The 21775-nt window shown below is 48.4% G+C and overlaps 1 protein-coding gene across 2 annotated transcripts in view; it reads right to left on the reverse strand.

Moving 5' to 3' along the window:
• GNB5 (G protein subunit beta 5) overlaps positions 1-20843 on the reverse strand; it is a 43607-nt gene extending 22764 nt beyond the window's left edge. Inside the window, exons 1-5 of one of the 2 annotated variants that reach the window (XM_059181575.1) lie at positions 20613-20843; positions 16561-16672; positions 8069-8205; positions 5064-5105; positions 2688-2764 (exon numbers count right to left, since the gene is read on the reverse strand). In XM_059181575.1, coding sequence (XP_059037558.1) covers positions 2688-2764; positions 5064-5105; positions 8069-8205; positions 16561-16672; positions 20613-20738 — 494 coding nt within the window. In that variant the 5' untranslated portion in view covers positions 20739-20843. Of the gene's footprint in view, positions 1-2687; positions 2765-5063; positions 5106-8068; positions 8206-16560; positions 16673-17063; positions 17083-20612 lie in introns of those variants that run through there. The other variant, XM_059181576.1, reaches the window with a different exon arrangement.
• Positions 20844-21775: the final 932 nt, after the last annotated feature.

A 21775-nucleotide genomic window follows, 5' to 3' on the forward strand; every position in this document is an offset into this window, starting at 1 on the left:
GGAAAGGGAGAGAGACAATCTCTCAAGCAGACTCAGCCCGAGACAGGACTTGATCCTACAACCCTGAGATTGTGACCCCAGCCAAAACCAAGAGCCGGATGCTCAACTGACTGAGCCACCCAGGAGCCCCTGCTCAGTATAGTTTTGGATGCTCTTTCCTCGTTCACTGGACCCCATATTTTAAACATTTGTTAATATTACACCAATATTTATACCTTGAACTCCCTTTGCTTCTTTTTCCTAACAAGGTGCAAGGCAGCCGGTGCAGTCAGTCCCTGACCGTCTACCATGCACCAGGGCCAGGAGACAGATACAACAGAGAGGAAGGCACGAGCCGTTCCTCCTCTCTGAGGAGGCTGTCACCACAAACCTGTCTTCCTGGGCCTTGTAAAATTACTCTCTTCACTGCTTGGCCCCTGCGCTCATGGAAATCTTCCCACTGGGTTCAAACAAGAAATAGATAACAGAACCATTCTCCAAACTACTAAAGACACTGTTCACACGCCACCTGGGTGGCTCAGTTGGTTAAGCAGCGGACTCTTGATTTTGGGTCAGGTCACAATCTCAGGGTCAGGAGACGGAGCCCTGCCTGCATCAGGCTCTGCGCACAGCAGGGAGTCTGTTTGAGGTTCTCTCCCTCTGCCCCTCCCCCCACTCGCTCATTTTCTCTAAAAAAATAAAAACAAACAAACAAAAATAAAGACACTGTTCACTATGTTATTATATCCATTGCATATTGCGGAAGGAGCTACTCGATATATTGAAATACAAACCCAGCTAGTGGATATCTGAGTATCAAGTATTGAGAAATGATGTAACTTCTTCAGCTCTATGCATCTGCTAACATTAATGCCCAGTTAGAAACATACTACCCAGAATTTTAAAAAAATATAGAGAGTATTTATTATTCCTAATGAGTAAGAACTGATCTTCCCTAAAGAGAGGTCAGCTTTTGCCCTCAGCTGCTGGGAGGTCATCTTTGAGCCTCTAGAATGGCCCCACTGATGGGAGAGCAGACTTGGCTCAAAGATTGTTCAACAGTGTGATTTATGATGGGGCTTTAGGGTATGCACTGTGAGTTCTGACCTCCCCACAGGACCCAGAAACTAAAGGTATTAGCCTAAACCTCTAGGACACACTGGAGACTGAGGGTCAGCTACATGGGCCGTACGTGATTGAGTCCCAGGAAAAACTCTGGACCCCAAAGACTCAGGCAAATGTCCCTGGTTGCTAATCCTCTGTATCGTCACGCACGGTGGCCAGAAGGAGGTGATGCCATCCGTGACGCCATAGGGAGGGGACGACTGAAACTCCAGGTTTAGACCTGGCCTGGACTCTGTCCTGAGTACCTCTTCCTTTGGTTGGTTCTAATTTGTATCCCTGCACTGTGAGAAAACTGTCAACCTAGGCAGACAGTTCTGTGGTTGTTCTAGCAAATTATCAAACCTGAGGGTGATTGTGGGGACTCCCAAGTTTGTGGCTGAGAGCCAAAATGACAAGTTTTGTGGGGATGGTGCCTTCTTTTTTTGGTGGGGGGGATGGTGCCTTCTAACTATACAGCTGGCCGAACTCCTTTACACTTATCTTATTGTGCGTGTGTATGTATACACACACACAAAATAAATGTATTTACACACAGCATATACACAAATACATATATACCTATATATATCATGTGTGTATGTCTGTCTCGTATTGTGCTTACCTCATATCCTGGCAAGAAGTAAATGGGAATGGATTTTATATAAACATTACCATTCAGTTATAAAATGGCAATACAACCTACTTTTGCATTATTTAAAAAAAATTAGAAAATATGAAATACATGTATGTGAACATGGGTTCCAAAGGCACACGGGGTCTAGGCAAGTGGAAAGTGAATGAAAAGATGCCCCGGGGGCACTTGGGTGGCTCAGTGGATTAAGCCTCTGCCTTAGGCTCAGGGTGATCTCAGGGTCCTAGGATCAAGTCCCACATCGGGCTCTCTGCTCAGCAGGGAGCCTGCTTCTCCCTCTCTCTGCCTGCCTCTCTGCGTACTTGTGATCTCTCTCTGTCAAATAAATAAATAAAATCTTAAAAAAAAAAAAAAAAAAAGATGCCCCAAATGGCCCTTCAAAGGGAGGGATGTTGAGGATGACCATTGGTGTGACTCTGGCTGGAGAAGGCTCCAAACTTTTTGCTTAGAGGCCGAGGGTTTTCATTTTTGAATAATTTCCTTTGATGGACACATTATTCCTCCCTACGACTCCCTTTCTTTGCTTTATTTTAGATAATGCTACAGTAAATATTACTGCTCATGTGGCTCTTCTATATTTTGGATCACTCCTTTCAAGCAAGTTGTTAAGATGTGTGGAATCACTAGATCGAAGGTCATAAATTTTTCAAGGCTTCCAATACACCTCACCAACATGTTCTCCAAAATGTTTACAGCAATTTATAGTCCCAGCTGACAGCATTTGAGAATAGAGGAGGCAGGTTTAAAACTTAAGCTCCTGTCAGTCTGTAATGAAAGTAAGTATGAAAGAGAGTTTCGTAGTTTCTTTTTTGACGGAGTTCAGGGAGGAATTTAACACGCTGCCTAACCAATGAACAAAAACAGTAAGTTCGGGTTGCTTGCTTGTGTTTGCCCATCGAACGGTGTTTTGTGGCAGACGGGAGATCAGAAAAGCTGCTTGACCCCTACTTACCCACATGCAATGGCGCATCCGGACGGGGCATACGCACAGGCCATCACCCACGTGCAGGGCATGGTGACGGCGTGCTCCTGAAACAGAGAACGTGAGCCTCACAGAGGGAACGAGCAGCACTCCTACACAAACATATTAAGGTGTGGAGCCCAACGTGGGGCTTGATCTCACGACTCATGAGATCGTGACCTGAGCGGAAACGAAGTCGGATGCTCCACCCACTGAGCCACCCAGGTGCCCCGACTTCTTTCTTAGTGTGATACTCCCCTTGTTCTTCCGAACGAATATTGGGGCTCACTTTCTGTGAAAGGTCTGTCGGAATTTCACTTCAGTTATACGCTTTACCTTATTTACTCAGATTCTCCCTATTTTCAAAATCTACTCGTAAATGATCCTTACATATATGCTGTGTTTGCTGCCCTGTGAGTCTCCAAGGGCCTCTGTCCCCTGTGGGTCCTGACACCTTCCTGGGAAGGTCAGAACGAAAGCGGGCGAGGGCAGGGTGATCTTGAGAGACCCCATAACGTGGGAGTGATGAGACCTAGAGGTAGCAGTTCCTGCTCCTGGCTGGTGGTTGTGTCACCCACATTCTCCTGCATGCGGACAGGGAACAAAGCCACAATGCAAAAACTTCTGCGTCCGTGGGCTTTTTTCCCTGAGAGACATAGGCCCCGGGTCCTGGCTCCAACACCAGCAACATCCAAGCAGGATGACTACCTGCCCACCCTCAGTCTCTCCCCGTCGGTGAAGGGAGAGGACGGGACTAGATGGTTTCAGTACCTTTCAGTGCTGGTCTTCTTTCCTGTTATGATCCTCTGTGTTTTTGTGGGGGAAACACGGGCCCTGATACTGCTCACAGAAATTCTGTCACTCTCAGTTACAGCCTTTCGGATGCCTAGAATAACCCACGGCAGCAAACGGCCACTCCAAGCACAAGGTGCCACAGGCCCCGTTCCTTATAAGTAATGGCTATGTTCCCTGTCAGGGGCCACAGTGGCAACACCACGGCTCCCCAGGAATCAGGCAGTGTGTGCTCTATGACATCCTAGGGCTTTTAAACAGAAGAAACAAAACCACACACACTCTTGAAGACACTAAGGCGCGCTGGCTGAAGGAGAGGACTCCATGGAGGGAGGTGCTGGAGAGGAAACCCCCAACAAACTGCTAAGCTGCCATCTTTACTATTTCCCAGGGGCCTGATCATGAGGGACTCTGCTCCAGAAGATGGTTCTGGGCCCCCCTTGATCAGGCTGTGTGCACCTGTCTGCGACAACACTTACTAAACACGTTCCCTCATGCAGAATGTGGATGCTGCTGGGTTTGAGGCACACAGAGGTCTCTTTGTCTCATATGGTGAAAGAGAAGACCTTCCCCATATAAATGACAGAACTACTATGGAATACATAGCAGTTGTTACGGTAAAAGGCAACACAAGGCAGGCTTGTGAGCACACCTCCACAGAGATTTTCGCCTTTCTCTCTAGTTAAGAGTCTAAATGTAGGTCAGATTTGGAGCTGAGCATGCCCAGGCCCGACTTGCAGGCTATCACTGGCGAGTCGGTTCAACTCCCTGCATCCTCAGCTTCCCCCTGCCTCTGCTGTCTGCTCATGTCCACGGTGCTACAGAGTCCGGTCAAAGACACCTGGGAGGCTCAGTGGTTAAGCATCTGCCTTTGGCTTAGGTCATGATCTCAGGGTCCTGGGATTGAGCCCCGCACTGGGCTCCCTGCTCAGTGGGGAGTCTGCTTCTCCCTCTCTCACTCCCCCTGCTTGTGTTCCCACTCATGCTGTGTCTCTGTCAAATAAATGAATAAAAATGTAAAAAAAAAAAAAAAAAAAGACACAGAGGGCAGAGAAGGCTGGGGGCTCAGGAACCTCCTACCAGCCCTCAGGAGAAAAATAATATATGCATATGTGAATGTGCTGAGTTTTCCAGGCCAGGCCCTTTCTGGCGTGTTAGTGCCCTCTTTGGGGGCTCTGTGTGCTCCTTCCTGGGGGAGGGGTTTCAGCTCAGGATGGAGATGGACACAGCCATGGGCTACTGAGCTGTCCCAACACAAGATGGGCTTTCCTGGGGTTTCCAACCCCAGACAGGCAGCCGAGGAGCTGGATGACCATGCCTGGGGGGATCCTGGGGTTTCCAACCCCAGACAGGCAGCCGAGGAGCTGGATGACCATGCCTGGGGGGATCCTGGGGTTTCCAACCCCAGACAGGCAGCCGAGGAGCTGGATGACCATGCCTGGGGGGATCCTGGGGTTTCCAACCCCAGACAGGCAGCCGAGGAGCTGGATGACCATGCCTGGGGGGATCTGGCGGGGAAGAGGACAGGGCTGGGGCTCTGAGGTGCTGCTCAAAGCCCCAGGGACAACCTCTTACCTTGTTAGTAGTGAAGGAATCCCACACAATCACCTTCCCATCCTGGAGGGAAAAGAGTCAACAGCTTAGGAGTTGTCAGCCAGTCCTGACAGGGAGCTGCTGAGAACGCTCGGGAGAGCTGTGTCTGGCTGGGCAGCGTGCAGGAGACCTCAGAACCTCCAGCCAATCTCTGAACCACAGGGAGGGAATGAGGGGCTGAACTGTCCAGCCCGATTACAGGCTCAGTTCTCAATGGGACACTGCTTGTGGAATACAAAGCAATGCTCAGAGACTTCTAGACCATTTAGAAACCAAGCACTGATTGTTGGTATCTTGTCATCGCCCACACGTCCTGACAAGAAGCTAGACAGGGGTGAGACAGACCCGAAATTACCTCGAGGCACTTGCCAGGGTACTTCCTCCCTCCCCACCCCTACCAGCCATCCTGGCTTCTGTGCCCCATGCTCCCCGCTCTCTGGGCCAGAGCTTTACCAGCACGCATTCCAATCTGGGCTGCGCAGGCCTGATATCAGTGTCACTTCCCCACCCAGACGTTTCACATCTGTGCTGAGAACAATGTGCAACTCCAGTCTGTCACGGTGGGGCCCCTCCGCAGAGCACTCGCTGCCAAGGGTGGGCTCAGGGCTGGCGAGGCTACTTTCACCGTGACGGCTGTTGCAGTCACACTGGGGCTGTCGGAGGTCACCACAAAGTCGTGTCTGTGTCATACAAACCCACACGAGCCCTGGTCCCTACAGGGCAGCCACCTGCCCGGCATGTGGTGTGCGGGTCCTCTGGGCCCCCTGACTCTGCCTGACAGAGGAAGAAGATGGCCGGGTCAGCCGCCTCCACGGCATGCTTGGTTTTTGTAATCACTGAAGCTGTTTGGCATTAAATGTGAACAATGATGTAAGGGTGGTGGGGAGAGATGCCACTCAGGGACACAAGCAAGGTCTGACTATCCAAAGTGACATGGTTGCTTTCCTTGCACGATCCACTGGAAGACTTCCGTATTCTTGCTGCATGTGGCTAAAAGGCCCAGGAAAAAAGTCGAAGTGGGCCATTTGGGCCCCCCCCCTCACCTGGAGCCTGGCTCTCCGTGTGCTGTCTGAGCTGGCCTTCCTTCTGGAGGCTTCCTCCCCAACACTGCCTGCCTGCCAGCCCCACTGCCCACCCACTGTGTGCTCTGGAGAGAAGAAGGCACCCAAGAGGCTAAAATCAGCCATGACACCAAAAGTGGGCCTCTCCAGAAGCCCAGATTTATACACCAGGGGCCTGTGAACCTGGAGAGACCACCTCCACCCCAAGCCCGACCCCACGCAGTCAGGCTAATTAATCTCCTGCCTGCGAAGAGAGAAGGGCTGCTCTGAGTCACTCCGTCTGCTCCAGAATGTTCCTGCTGTTTCCAGCCTCCTCCCACGCCCACCCCGCTTCTCGTCTTCTCGCAGCAGAGCGGGATGGATGCGGCGTGTCAGCAACGTCCCTCCTCCCTCTCTAATAAGAACAGCATGTGCGTGACAGAAAAATCCAATATCTATTGTACTTTGAAGGACAAAAAAATGTCAAAAAGGCTAGGTAGCAACATGTGTATCTTGATAACCACTTGGTTAAAAAAAAAAAAAAGTCTGGAAAGAAATGCTCTGAAATAGTAATATGGTTGGGACAGGGTGGTGGGAGTAAAATGGCTTCTTTGTTCTCTTTTTCAGGGTTTCTTTAACACGGTAACATACGTAAGAGATAAATGTTTTATGAACTTAAAGAAAGCAAGTACAACATGACACATTTGATCTATAGGTAATACAGGAGATTATGAACACCTGTCCTTACCAAACACAACTTGACACAGATATTGGAGGGTGTGGATTATTTAGATCACGTACAGTTTTTATATTTAAAAGGGCTATTAAAAACCCCAAAATTGTCCTTTGGAAAATCTGGGCTGAAAGTAGGAACGGTGAGAGGGGAGACCAAACTGGCCATAAAAATAGAAGACTTCAGTTTATAATTTTATACTTCAATGCATGTTACATCAAAATAGACATAAAAGGGACCACGCAGTGATCACCAGACTCCTGAGAGTCACACTTTTGTAGAGGCCCCTCCCTCATGTCAGGGTTGGAAAACAGCAGGAGTGAAGGAATGTCACCTTTGACGGCCTGGCTTCGGCCTCCTTCTCCCCCTCTTGCTCTGGGGAAGGCTGGCTACCATCTCGTGAGCAGCGCTGTGGAAAGGTCTACATGGTGAAGAAGGAGGGCCTCCAGTCGATGAGCCATTTTGGAAATGAGTTTCTGCCCTAGTGGAGCTGTGCCGTGACCTCAGCCCTGACCAACATCTTAACTGTAACCCCATGACGGACTCTGAGCCAGAACCATCCATGGGACACTATATCAAAAATTAATGATGTACGTACTGGTGACTAACATAACATAAAAAAAAAAAAACCCACCCAGATAAGCCACCCTTATCTGGCTCTCAGAAACCATGTGAAATAATATTTGTTGTTTTAAGTTGCTGAATTTGGAGGTAATTTGTGATGCAGCAATAGATAAAACTAGTACGTAAGATGTAGAAGAGACTATGTCAACTACATAAAATGAATGAAAAATTATACTTTACAAAATACGTATCTTAAATTTATTCTTTAAGGCATAAAAAGAGTTTAGGAACTCTTAAACTAAAAGAAGCCACAAGCACGTATGTCCTCAATTTGGGGGGGAAATGCCCCACTATCTAAAAAATGAATTTCATTCCCAAATATAGCCCTGAAGTATGCTCAGGAAAAAATAATTCTGAATGGCTTCTCAGATACAGTTTACATTTCAGTTATTACCATAAACTCTGAATCCACCCAAATCAGTGACATTCTACAGTCTGCAAGAGAATGCTGCACTATGCTAACTCACGTCCTGTGGAGAATAAGCAGAGGGATTGAGAGCAGACAGGGTTTTTTGAAAAGGAAAGTTCTCTTTCTTCTTCAGTGATCAAGTCAGACCCTTGCGCGCCCTCCCAGAGCAGATGCCACCTACCTGGGAGGAGCTCACGATCCTCCTCTTATCTTTGCACCAGTCCATGCAGAGAACCTTGTTCCCATGGCCTTTGAGGGTCCTCCTGGTCTTCATGACAAACTGCCCCAGAGCTTCCACCCGCTCAGCCACCTGGTGCACTAGAAGGACAGGCTACAATCAGTTCCGTCACCAACGACTGGATTCTGAGCCATACGCCGGCAAAGGGATGACATGGGTCTTTGGGGCTACAGTTTGATTCTCCTGGTTTGGTTTGGTTTTACTATTATGCCTTCATAACTCTCTTTTAAACTCAGGAGAGGGTAGAGACAACACTGTCATTCTCGCTTTGTGTTTAATACCCCACATCTTTCAGAGCACGTCTATCTTTGTGTGCTGAGGGATCAGCAAGATGACCTCATCTACAGAGACAATGTGCCTTCCACCACACAGATTCTCCTGTTGAAGGGCCATAGCTCTGCAAGGTGGGCAGGATGAGCAGCAGAGCGAGACCACTGTCCCCATTTAACAGGTGAGGAGACTGAGGCTCACAGGGTTCTTTGGCTACAACAAGTTCAGACAGCCAACTGGGAGAGAAGCTGGGGCTTTCAGTTCTTTTACCCACCTTTCCGATCACAAGGGAAAGTGACTTTACAAGAACTGTCCCATTAGGTGGCGAAACGTGCACCCACGCTGCTGTTCGGCAGGCACTGTGACTTCTGGCTGAAGCCCCTGTACCTAGCACAGGCTTGGGATGTGTTGGGGGTCTGGTTACGTGCTGCAGGCAAGAATGGATGAGGGAGCCACCACATGGTATGCCCCCGGGGTTACTGAAAACTTCCGGTGCCAATAAAGATCAGTATTCTACAAGTCTAAACACGTGACCTACAGGGGCAACCCACACCAGGGAGGAGCTCCAAAAAGGAATCTCTCAGGGGCTGGGCCCAGGCCTCTCTTGAGCCTGTCACTGAGGAGTCCCAGAAGGAACCACGTTCCCATGAAGAGACCGTCATGTCCCAGCCCCACATCCAGAGATGAGGAGACTGAGGCTGGGGGACCCCATGGCTTCGACCCCTTGTGCAGTGCCCTTCTGGTTAGAGGCTGTGCCAGAAGGAAAAACTGGGGCCTCAAATGGCTCCCCTCCACTTCTCCTTCCTCCAACTCTCCCAGCTGGGCCTTTCCCCCAGGCAGGTGAGAAGGAGGGAAAGGGGCATCCGAGACAAGGGACAGGCCCAGGAAAGGTGTGGTGTCTCAGCACAGCGGCGCAGCACGGTGGTTGGGGCACATGCTGGGAAGTGCCACCTCCCTCATGGAAATGGGGCAAGAAGGGCCGGACTAGGCTGTGGTTTAAGCCTCTGACAACAGCACGACTTCTCAGAAATCCTCCCTCCCTCCCCTCGGTCTCTCTACACACTGCATTGTCTATTTCCTAAAAACAAGGAACTCTGACAGAGCCACACAGCACATTATCAAAGTCAGAACATAAACACCGAAGTGATGCTACATCCAATCTGCAGACCTTACTGAGTTACTCTCCATTGTCCCAATAATATCTTTACAGAAAAGAAAATCCAAGAACCATGGGCTGCCCTCAATGGTCATGTTTCTTTAGCTTCCGGTTAGAGTTTTCCAGCGTGGGCTTGTCTGCCGCCTGCTCACGATCAGACGCTGGCAACGCGTGTTTGGAAGGATCGCCACAGACGGACACCGAGTCCCCACCAGTGCGCCCCGTCAGGAGGCACCTGTCGTCCCTGGGTCCCCTCACTGGCACTGTACACGCTGACCATTCGGTTGAGGTGGTGTCCGCCGGGTTTCTTCACTGGAGAGTTACCATTTTGCTTTTTGTAACGAAACTGTCACTCTTCAAACTCCAATACCCTCGTTTCAACATCTGTTCATGATTCTTGCCTGAATGGGTGATGATGATGGTGGGCAAGTGATTCTCCTAATTCCATCATTCCTTCTGCATTTTTAGCTGTCTTACTAATAAAAGGAGCCTCCCCTCTTCTTCAGTGTATTTATTCACCCATTCATATTAGAGGGACTCATGGATTCTTACCTTATTCAAGGGGTTATAATCCCTCAGCATTATTATTTATTTTAACACTCAACTAGTCACTGATTTGCTCCGTGGGACCCCTGTCAAGCAGGTGCCCCGACCTTCTGACATGTCCCTATTGTTCTCTAAGCATTTTTTAAAAAAGATTTTATTTATTTATTTGACACAGAGAGAGAGAGAGACAGTGACAGAGGGAACACAAGCAGGGGGAGTGGGAGAGGCAGACGCGGGCTTCCTGCTGAGCAGGGAGCCCAGTGTGGAACTCCATCCCAGAACCCTGGGATTATGACGTGAAGGCCGATGCGGGGCTCGATCCCAGGACCCTGGGATCATGACCTGAGCCGAAGGCAGAGGCCTCAACCCACTGAGCCACCCAGACACCCCAAAACATTGCATTCTTTATTGCCACAAATGGCACAGCAGTTTTTTACAGATACATTCTTAAAAAAACACTGAATATAGTTTAAAGATGGTGACTTTTCTAAATTCTTATAGGCCATTTATACAAGTCTGTACCAGCTCAGAGCTGTGAGCACATTTTATCTGGTGTTTTGTTTGGAAACTTCACATTGATATCATTGCTTCTTTCCCCAATTCAGCATGGGGACAACCAGAGCTATTTTATGTCCCTCTCATGAAAATAAAAAAAATTAATGAATTAAAAAGATGACTCACCCAATCGATATGGGGCCTTCCTTATCTAATGTGAGCCTGACCACATCCTGGCTACTAATAATTTTTTTCTCACTGCATTTTCCTTTCCATATATAGGTTTACTCTAAACCCATTCCATCCCATCTCTATCTGGTAAATCTCACATGTGTTAAATTGAAGAGTTACAGCTTGAATGAGGTCTCTAGAACCCTGAGTACCTGCCGGGTATAGAAAAGAATAAGACAGTCCCTGCTCTTCCCGAGCTCATGGTCTGCAGGGGGCAGATCGCAGCTGTAGTGAGGTAACAGAGGTGGTGGGGAGCCCAGGGTAACCCGGCTGACTCTGCCGGCAGCTGTGCCATTAGGAGGGGACGTCACAGGTACCTGGTTTTGAAGGATCCATGGGAACTGGAGTAAGGAAAGGGGAGGCTGAATCAGCTTCCAAATTTTGCACCAATAAACGGTCTTTGATGGCCACTATTTGGTGGAAGATCTAAGGAACCGAGGATGAAAAATTATCTAAAGCTAATTCTAAAAAATTCATTTTGCAACCCAAGTGTCCATTGATAGAGGAATGGATTAAGAAGATGTGATACACACACACACACACACACACACACAATATGGCATACTTCTTGTAGAAGAATGAGATCTTATCATTTGTGACAGTGAAATAAGTCAGAGAAAGACAAATCCATATGACTTCACTTATATTTGAAATCTAAAAAACAAAACAAATGCAGAAGCAGACCCATAAATACGGAGAGAAGACTGAGGGTTGCCAGAGGGGAGGAGGTGGGGGATGGGCAAAATGGGGGAAGAAGAGAGGGAGGTACGGGGTTCCAGTTATGGAATGAATAAGTCATGGGGACAATGGGGGGATGGGAACCTGGGTGATGGGCATTAAGGAGGGCACACGTGGTGTGAGGAGCCCTGGGTGTTATACTCAACTGATGAGTTATTGGATGTGATATCTGAAACTAATGATGTACTATAAGTTGGCTAATTGAATTTAAATAAAAAAAGAAAAAATACTAAGTCACGGGGATAAAATGGGATAACAGCATAGAGAGTACAGTCAGTGATATTGTATAGAGCTGTTTGGGGACAGATGGTAGCTACTCTTGTGAGCAGAGCATAACCTACAGAGTTATCAAATCACTGCTGTACACCTGAAACTAATGTAACACTGTATGTCAGCTAGATTCAATTAAAAAATACAAATGAAAAAATTAAAAAATGGATCCTCTCTGATTCTACCCCTGGACTGAATGGGGTGAGATATAAAAACCCTCAAACACTTGGATGGAAGGAAAACATCTGCAATCACATGACTTCCTGTGTGCTTGAGATTTTGGAATTGCTCCAAAACATACATTTGCTAGACACAGAAAAAAAATCTCCCCAGAATTCCCTAATTAAAAGCTGGAGAGGCTAAGCAATGGTGCAGTCTTTCAGACGGAGTACTACATGCCTCCATACAGTAAAATCAAAATATTGACGTTAAACAGAATGGCAAAATGATACGGGGAGCTATGGAATCCATTGTGTTAATTTAAAATTGGGCTCAAACTCTGAATCTAGGACAATCCCAAGTATGCTCACAAATAATTAGCACAAACATAAAATCATAAGTTATGAAATACATCAAAATATTCAAAGTGGCTACCTCTGGGTGGTGGGGTTATGAATGGCTTGTTTGCTCCTAGATTTCTAGATTTGTTATAGTGGGCCTTGGTTTATTATGATGGTACCCTAGAGATACTTGTGTGAGCTAGCTTGTTGCAATTATGGACACAGAGCCGAAGCAAGGGGAGAGATGAAAGGCAGGTTCGCTGCAGGCAGCATGGGCGAGAGCAGCAGCGAGAAGATTAGTTTGTAGGGAAACTCACATCCAGCCTCAGGCTGCACAGCATAGTTCCTTAAAACTTGGAAAAAGCCAGTCAATGTATTTGCTTCAGACTAATCCAGAAATTGGTTTTCCTTCGTTTCTCCTTAAACCATAAAACCAGAATAGTCCAAGGCTGCTATTATCATATAGCCTTTGAGAACAAAACCTTTCACAAAGTTACACTGATAAGAGATAGAAAAGTGAATAAACAGCATCTGATGGTAAGTCCTGTGACTTGCCCAAATTTCCTCTAGATATGTACTCAAGAAATTACATACATCTTCTTTGAGTGGCTTTGTTCCTATGCTAGATTAGAATCTGCCCTCAAAGAGGCTGGAAATCTGGAAGAAGCCCCCCACAGCCCCGACAAGGCTACCATACATGCTGCCTGACATAAACACAGCGTGCCTCCTGCCCTTCCTGGCTCACTCTTCTGTTTAATTTCAAGTTAAGGACTCTTTAAAGTTGAACTCTCATCTTTGTTCTTGATCTTGACTCTCATTCCAGTTCTCATTTTTTATTATCAAAGCAGGAAGTGCACAGATGGCTCTACAGTGAAAAGTACCTCTACCTCCCCTCACTCCCCTGGACTCCCTCTAGAGAAAACAAATTTCTCATGCATCCTGCCACAAATTCTCAAGCATCCCTTGTTTAAGCTAATGAGGTCATCTTACACTGTTTTGTACTTTTTCAATTTCATATTGAGACCTTTTCATACACATACATGGATTTTTTTTCCTTTTTAATGTAAATCTCCATTGCCTGAGAGACGGCCTAGCAGGGTGAGAAGGAGAGCTAATATGAGGAGCCCAAACCCTGGCATCTACCCCAACCCCCATTTTCCCTTAGAGTAGCTGCAGAAGCTTAAGGCATTCCCTTTATGCTTCCCTGGATCTCAACAGTCTCCTCATCCATAAGGTTACGGAGAGGAGGGGAAGGAAACTTTTTGTGCCCGAGGACTGAGGCTGAAGCAAGTCACCCTTCTAGTTTTGAGAACTGTGGGACTGGACTTCCAAAGATCTCCATGTCCTAATCCTTGGAACCTGTAACTATGTTACTTTACATGGCAAAGGGGGCTTTGTAGATATGATTATGTTAAGGATCTTGAGGCGGGATGATTACCCTGATTTATACAGGTGGGTCCACTGTAATCATAAGGGTCCTTATGAGAGGGAGGCAGGCAGATCAGGGTCAACGAAGGTGATGACAGAAAGGTCAGAGGAAAAAAAAAAAAAAGAAAAAAAAAAAAAAAAAAAAAAAAAAAGAAAGGTCAGAGGGTGTGGGGCCACAAGCCAAGGATTGCAGGCAGCCTCCAGAGGCTGGAAAAGGCAAGAAAGAACCTCTCCCCTAAAGGTTCCAGAAGGAATGTGACCCTGAAGACCCACTATAGACTTCTGATGTCCAGAACAGTAGAAGAGTAAATTTATGTTGCTTTAAGCCCCTATGTTTAGGGAAATTTCTACAACAGCAAGAGGAAGCTAATATAAGCTATAACTTCATGATTCTAAAATGTCTTACAATCAAGGAAGGAAACACTTACCCATGGTAGAAGGTAAGCAGAAGGCAGGGGAAACATCCCGAAACATCCTGTAAGGGGAAACATCTAGGGAGGAGGAAGCTCTGAAGGAATAAGGTGAAAGGCAGGGGCCCAAGGCCCCGGGCTATGGAGTTTCATGTAGGCTGGCTTCCCCTTGGGACCCATATAAGCCATTTCCTCTATTTAATGGTGGCCAAAGTTCTGACTTCTATCCATATGGAGACAGACCTTTCCACTGTGAGTCCACAATTCAGCCCTGGCTTCTGAGGGTACTGCATCCTTGGCAGGGTGGGGGTTCTGTGTTGAAAAGCTCTACCTTGACTATCTCTCTGCCTTAAGGCCATTTCCCAAGTCAAGGAAAAGGCTGAGAGGTTCCCTGCAGGCAGTCTGCCCTGCTGAGGACCTCCTCTGCACAGAGCCCAAAGGGACTAGGCACAGAGCTGAAGTGAGGCTGGGCTGGAGTTCTGACTGCCTGGGCTGGAATCCTGGTCCCACCACTTACTGGCTGCAGTCCCCTGGCAAGTCCCTTCACTCAGTTTCCTCATCTGTAACATGCAGAAGTCAGAAGACCGACCTCAGAGGCACCCACCCCACACAGACAGCATCATCGACAGCATCTGTACAATGCAGGAACTGGCAGAGTGAAATGAGGCAGACTTTGCCCAGTGCCTCCCAATTGCTGTTCCCTACCGCTCATTGACAACAGAAGCCCAGCTTTATCTGGGGATGACAATGTGTCCAGTTCACTTCTCCCTTTCCCAGTCTTCCTTGCAATAACTATGTGACCTACTTCTGGCCAATAAAGTACAAAATCTGTTGGGAGAAAGGAGGCTTTGGGGAAAACTTCTGCTATCCTGATAAGAAGGAAAACAAGAGGCTGGAGCCCACATTGCCCCTTCTTGCCCTGGAGACAGAGGTTATGTTTGGAGCTGTGGCAGTCATAGTATAATCATGGGGCTAATGCCAGTGTTTTCAGGGTGATGGAGAAGAAAGCCTGGAGTCTGGGTCCTAGATGGCACACTAGGCAGCTGAACCAAAGCTAGTGGTCATTGACACTTCTTCCTGTGATATATGGAAAATAACTCCCAATTTGCTTTATTTGGGGTTTATGGTTCATTGTAGCTGGACACATCCCTAAATGATAAGCAGTTTAGCATGTCTCTGATTTAAAGAAGTCCCCTTGGAAAGAAAGCACACTCTATAGAATCACATCATCTGCTTCTATCAGGTGATTTTCAAAGAAAGGCATCAGGCGCTCAACGACCTAGCATGAACCCCATGTTTCTTCTCCAAATAGATTTTAAAAGGGGTGGCACCAGATAGAAATGGTAGGAGCCTGAGGGGTGCCTGAGGGTACCATGGCGGGGGTGTGGTGTGGGGGGAGGCTGTGCTCAGCAAAGGGGAGCTGCCACCCTCGGAGCTGAAAAGCAGATAAAGCCACTTCCCCAAGCCTGGCCCTGAGCCCAAACTCTGCTGAGGACAAACCATCTGACGGTAAAGAGAAGCGGATCCCACCAAGAGTCATTTAACCTGGCTATTTAATTGCTGGCTCATAAAAATCACAGAGCCGTTTCTGAATTATGGTGGTGGTCAATAATTAAGTTTATTTAAGACTGGCATTGCTCTTTTATGCCAAACGCACCGCATCCATTCAAAAGCTTCTTTTGCTTTTTTTTTCTTTTGCTCCCCCCCCCCCCCTTTCGCTTTTCCCTTTTGCTTCTTCTCCTCTGCCTTTTTCCCTCATCTGGTTCTCCACACCCCCTCGCCCAAGGAAAGGGGGCAGAGTGGAAAAACGAGCCTGGTTCCTCGTAAAAGCAAAACTAAGAAAAGGCTCCACAGTGATGGAGAAAGCTAAATGATGGAAAAACAAAACGGGAGTTTACCCTAGGCCGCGCCCACCAAGGCTCCGACGTCGGCTACGGCCGACACCCCCCTCCACCCGGCTCCGGCAGGAAGGCAACCAGTTCGCAGCTCCCAGGCAGGTGATGGAGGGAACTGGTCCCAAGATCCTTCAGGGGGTAGGGTGGGAGGTAAGAACAGCGGCCAGGGGCTGCTACCACAGGCGCCCCCGCCCAGAGGCGGAACGGCCTCCGCTAGCGGAGGGTGGGGTGTGTGCTCTGCAAGGTGTCCCGCGTCTCCGAGGGCCTCCCCGCTCCGGCCCCACGGCCGCGCACCCCCGGGCTCCGGGCCGCGACCCGCGCCTCACCTGGCGCCCGGGAACCGGGGGCCCGTCCCTGGCGCCGGCGCAGGCCTGGCTCCCTCCGCGGGAGGCCCAGCGCCCACCCCCAGCCCCCGCCAGCCGCGCTCCCCCGGGGGCCGGTCTGGTTCCCTCCGCCCGCCTCCCGGCGCGCAGCCCCCGCCCCGGCCCGCACTCACGCTCCACGTCGTGCAGCTTGGCCCGCTCCTCCTCCAGTTTGCCCTTGAGGCTCTCGGCCTCGCTCTTCAGCGACGCCAGGGTCTGGTTCTCGTGCAGCCCGTCGGTTGCCATCTTCGCGGCGGGGAGGGAAGCGGAGAGCCGGGATGCGGGTGAGCGGGCGACCGAGGCCTGGGCTGCGAGCGTGCGGGAGCGGCCCCGCGCAGCTCCACCGCCGTCTCCCCGAGCGCGGCCCCGCCCTCTGGCGCTGACGCGGCGGCTGCGAGCCGGGCTGCGGCTGCCGACTCCCCCCTCCGCCCGCCACACGGGCGGGCCCCGGCGCCCCCTCCGCCGCCCCCCTCCCCCGCCCTGAAACCTGCAGCACGCTGGCGCTGTGCCCAGGGCCATGCCCTCGGTGCTGCTGCTGCGCACACCACCCGGGAGAAGCCGGGAGTATCGTGCCCATTTTACCGGTGGGGAAACCGAGGCTCAGTGATGGTAACGTGACTTGCCGGAGGACACGCACCTGATGAAGGACCAAACTGGGATTCCAACCCAGGACTGCCCGGCTGCTGGGAGCCAGTGAAGTCCCGCTGACACGGCCTTCCTACTCTCCCCTTCCCCTGCACCGGTCTCCCCTCAGTGGGCCTTGATAGGCTGCCCAGTGGCTGCGCCTGCAGAGTGGATGAGCGATGACTGCCCAACGAGGCCCAGCCCGCACCGCTCATACACTGATACCGTCCTCACCTGGGTGCCGCTCCCCACAACGGATGGGAAACGTTCCTCCTTTGTTGACTTAAATATACAAAAATAAAGCGAAATCTGGCTTCTGAGAAGCTGTAGAGACTTTGCGGCATTAGGAAGCGCACTCTTGGTTTTGCTTTTCCTCTCTTCACATAGGGAATTAAGTTCCTGGCCTGGGGTCAGCAAAACGAGGTGCTGGCAGAGCCGGGGTTAGTATACAGGGGTCCAGACCCGGGTCCGTGATCTCAGATGTGTCCCTTCTGAGGCAGCTTCCTCCACCCCAGAATGAAAGGTTACTAGGGGCAATAAATTTAGTGGGTATTTAGGGGTAACTAGGGAATTTAGTGATGTCATGGCAGGCTCAAGCGTCTCTTTTTCCAAGTCCCCGGCAGTGCCAGGCACTGTTCCAAGCACTTTACATTAGTAAATTGCAGTGATCATCCTGAATGGATACTGTTGTCCCCATTTTACAAACGAGGACACGGAGGCACGGGTTAAGTGATCTGCTTGAGTCACACCTTGAGAAAGAGGCGAAGGCAGAATTTGGACTGAGGCAATGTGGCTTCTTCGGGCTACCTGCCTTCTGGACTTCAGTGGGGAGGATCCAAACCATGGCTTCTCCCTTTTCCTCTATCCATGACCTGGTGTGTATATGTGTGTGTGCGTGCGCGCGCAAAATGAGAAGGCTAATTTAAGGTTGTAAATTCCAGAGCAAACATTCCCAAGAGGATTTGGGGGGCTATCCTCACCCCTTACTCCCTGAACAATCTAGCCTCAACTTGTCCTGGGCAGCTCTTTACCAAAGAAAAGTTGGAAGGAATCTGTATTCATCTATACATGGTGGTCTAGGAGGTTAGATTCTGAGCTCCTCAGTTTCCTTATCTGAAAAATCTACTTCATTGGGCTGTTACAAGACTTAAGTAAGGTAATGTGAGTGAATCTCTTAGCAGACTTCTCCATCATAGCTTGTGTGTATTAACTGCCAGCTAGCTCCCCTTTCCCTTTCCATCAGTGTAGTTTTATTCATCATTTATCCTCAGTATTTAGCATAGTAATTGGTGATGGTAGGTCCTCAGTTAATGTTAGTTTATGAAGTGGATGTATTAAACAGAATATGTAAAATATATAATTAAAATGAAACAAATATGAAATGTCAATATATAAATATAAATGCTTTAGATACATGCAACTACTTATAAAAGCAAAAATATGAACTGTGCTTCAGAGTCTGTAAAGCAAAAGTTCAAGATAGCACCAGTCCCATCTAGGTCATACTGCCTGAGGATAAACCCTGGCTGTGTTGTGTGGCTTCAGGTGATTAACTTCTCTGTGTCTCAGGCTCCTTAACTGTGACTGGATAACACCTCCCCAGAAAGGCCTCATCGGGGTGACCACGCAGCACGTTCAGAGCTGTGCCTGACACAAACTGTTTGCTCATTATTATTAAGGCTCCCTGATACACTTGAGCAATTCGCCCGAAGTAATTCAAATGAGACACTAGGTCATGGGAGGTACTTCTCAGCAGAGTCACCTCAGGCCTAGCAAAACAGCATCCTCTCATCACATCCTCAGTGACCCCTTGTGGCCCATCCTGGGATGTGTGCCTGCTCGAGGTCTGCCTGCCTGTGACCTGGGGTGAGCGGAGCTTCACACTGGGGTGTGCCCTTCTCTGGAGGTCCTCTCTCTAAAACAAACCCCAAACATCCTCCATTCTAGAGGTCCTACCATCTAGAGATAAGGTCATGTGACTTCTTAACAGATGGCAAAGTTTGCAAAGTGCCTTTCTGTACTTTGGTTTTAACTCCTTTTTCTAAGTAAGGAAGAAGGAGATCAGAAAAGTTGAGGTCCTCTACATTTCAGCAGGAGTGGAGTTACAGCGTTTCGCCTATTCATGAAAAGGGCCTGGGATGGGGGGGCGCTACACAAATGCAACCCGGGTGGAAATTTACTGTCAGTCTTTGGATGTCTCCTCAGCCACAAGAGGGTGTCCGAATATTTGGGAACCCCCAAGTGCTTGTGGAGATAGCCTGTGACAGTTTTCTGGAAAAGCTCTCCAGGCGGAGTCTCTGCCCTGGGGAGAATGTTCGATGCTACAGGATGTGACAACAGGGACTCTGGGCTCCCAGTATCCACAGAAGAAACTGTTTAAAAAAGATTTTAAAAATAGCTAAGATTAATAAGTAGCACTGCTCCAGGATGGCAGGGCCCCAGAAAGCAGGTTTATTTTAAGAACCAAATGTCATCAGTCTGATGATGTACAGAGCCACGTTTAGAACACAGTGCGCTGTGGATAGAAGCCCGTTACACTGAGCCTGAATCTTGTGATGTCACGATTATGACGCTGTACCAAAGCCTGTGTGTCTCTCCGGGCTGTTTACTTTCCGTTAGCTTTACGAGAATAATTTTTTAAATGTAATTACTGTCAGGGGTTACAGTGGGACCAAGAGGATGAATACTGAGTTTTCCTCTTCAGTTGGATAAAATGTAAAAATCCTCTTTCCTCTTTTTGGCAGATGGTTTTAAAACTGTTGATAATGAGGCATTTCCAATTGGGATTTTGGAGAAAAGTACTTTACCACTTTTGACCAGCTGGGGGCTCTGCTGAGCTGTATTACTGAGCCCGGCTCTGCACATCCGCTCAGGGCTAATTTCTAGGGCTTCCGCCATGCTATGGGCATGCTACAAAGCCACCTCTAGTAAGGACTGATTTATGTTCTTTGAAAAATGTAAGGATTTATATTCAGTCCCTGGCCCTCAGCATCTTAGGCCTAAGGAGCACATTTCCTTGAACTTAATTTTGCTTTCTACAGAGGCCCTGGAGGGTCCAGTCTTCAGCAGAGCTGGAAATCTGGATCATGGCCTTCGGAGAGGCACTTTCAGGCTGTCTGTTTGCCAGAGTCTATTTTAGCTTGGTTACTTGTCAAGCAGACAGAAAGCAAAAGCAAAAAGCATTAGCCCTAAAAAAGTAGTAATAGCTAAAACACTCATTGAGCACGGCCTCTGCTGGGTACTGTTTTAAATGCTTTATCAAATGAACTCACTGAATTCTCATAAAGCCCTATGAGATAGATGTCATTGTTCCTATTTTACATATTTGAAAACTGACCTCCTAAGTCAGAACGCAAGGAACATAACCACGATTTGAACCCCAGAGGTCAGAGGGTTCACACCTTGAAATCCCCACATTATGCTGCATCATTCAGCCCAAGAGTGTTCAAAATGTCTGTGTGAATAAACCGATGGGATGGTGACTCATCTGTCACAGGACCCTGATATTAGCCATCATTTTAAAACAATATAACTACCCGAATTCTTTTAAAGTGGCACTTACGATTTCTGCACATGTTGAACAGTAGCTGAGCTGTTGAGATTTCTTGAAAACTGGTCTCAGAGCCCGTTGTTTGAAACATTTGTCACAGGAGCCAAATACATTAACGAGAAAGGTCTGATCGCACATCTTTAATCCAAAATGAAACTGAAAAAGAGAGAGAGAGAAAAGGACGTTTGTGCAGGAGAAAAGCCAACAGAAACAGTTTTTTAAACTGCATCTTCCTTTGATCACAATGGTTGCTCAGACTTCTACATGTGGGATAAAGTATATGCAGTCAATTTATAACCTTTGATTTATTACAACACACTGGGTCAACACCAGCTCGTTTATTTAATCAGTAAGAAAGCATCAGAATAGGTTTTCTGGGGTTACCATTTAACTGGCTATTTTGGCAGCAACACCAACACAGTTGATTTTTGCAGCCCCGTATTAATCCTGTGGCGCTCCACAGTGGAAAGTGTCATTATAATGGATATTATAATTTAAAACCTAAAAAAAAATTCTTTCCCTAAAGGTAAACTTTTGGAGGGAAGATGAGAGTCAGAAAGTGGTAGAACCTGATTTCAACCAATACCCCAAGGCTGAGTAAACATAGTGTTGGTTCTCTGCAAGGGACACATTCCATTTATTAAACACTGGACAGCCACAGACCCAGGGCCCCTATCTGTTCATCCAGAAGTCAACCGACAGGTCCAGGCCACTGAAGGGAGGGCAAACACAGAAGCAAAACCATCTGGTGGCTGAGGGTGCTGGCTCTGGCTGTCCAGACCCTGGCTCCACTTCTTAAGCAGGTTACTTGAGCTTCTGTGGATCTTTGCTAATCAATCACATGGGGATCTTAACATCTACCGTAACAGGAGAAATCACCAGGGGATTTATGAAAGGCAGTGCATAAAGCTTAGCTCAAGGCTGGAATATAATGGATGTGAAGCTGCGCTGTGAGTGGCTGTGGGGGCAGCAGCAGCAGCAGCAGCAGCAGCAGCGGGAAGGAGGGGCGGGGGATGAGGCTGGAGATGTGGGAAATGCAGAAGTGAGCCTATGGCCACATTTAAGGCAGAACGTGATGAAGGCCTTACATAAAGCAATGCTGTAGGATGGTTTCGGGCCATGCTTGAGAAGAGGGAGCTAGACTTGCTGACGTGGGGGGATAAGGAGAGGGAGAG

This window comes from Mustela lutreola, chromosome 7 (genome assembly GCF_030435805.1).
Source record: "Mustela lutreola isolate mMusLut2 chromosome 7, mMusLut2.pri, whole genome shotgun sequence".
Classification (NCBI taxonomy): domain Eukaryota; kingdom Metazoa; phylum Chordata; class Mammalia; order Carnivora; family Mustelidae; genus Mustela; species Mustela lutreola.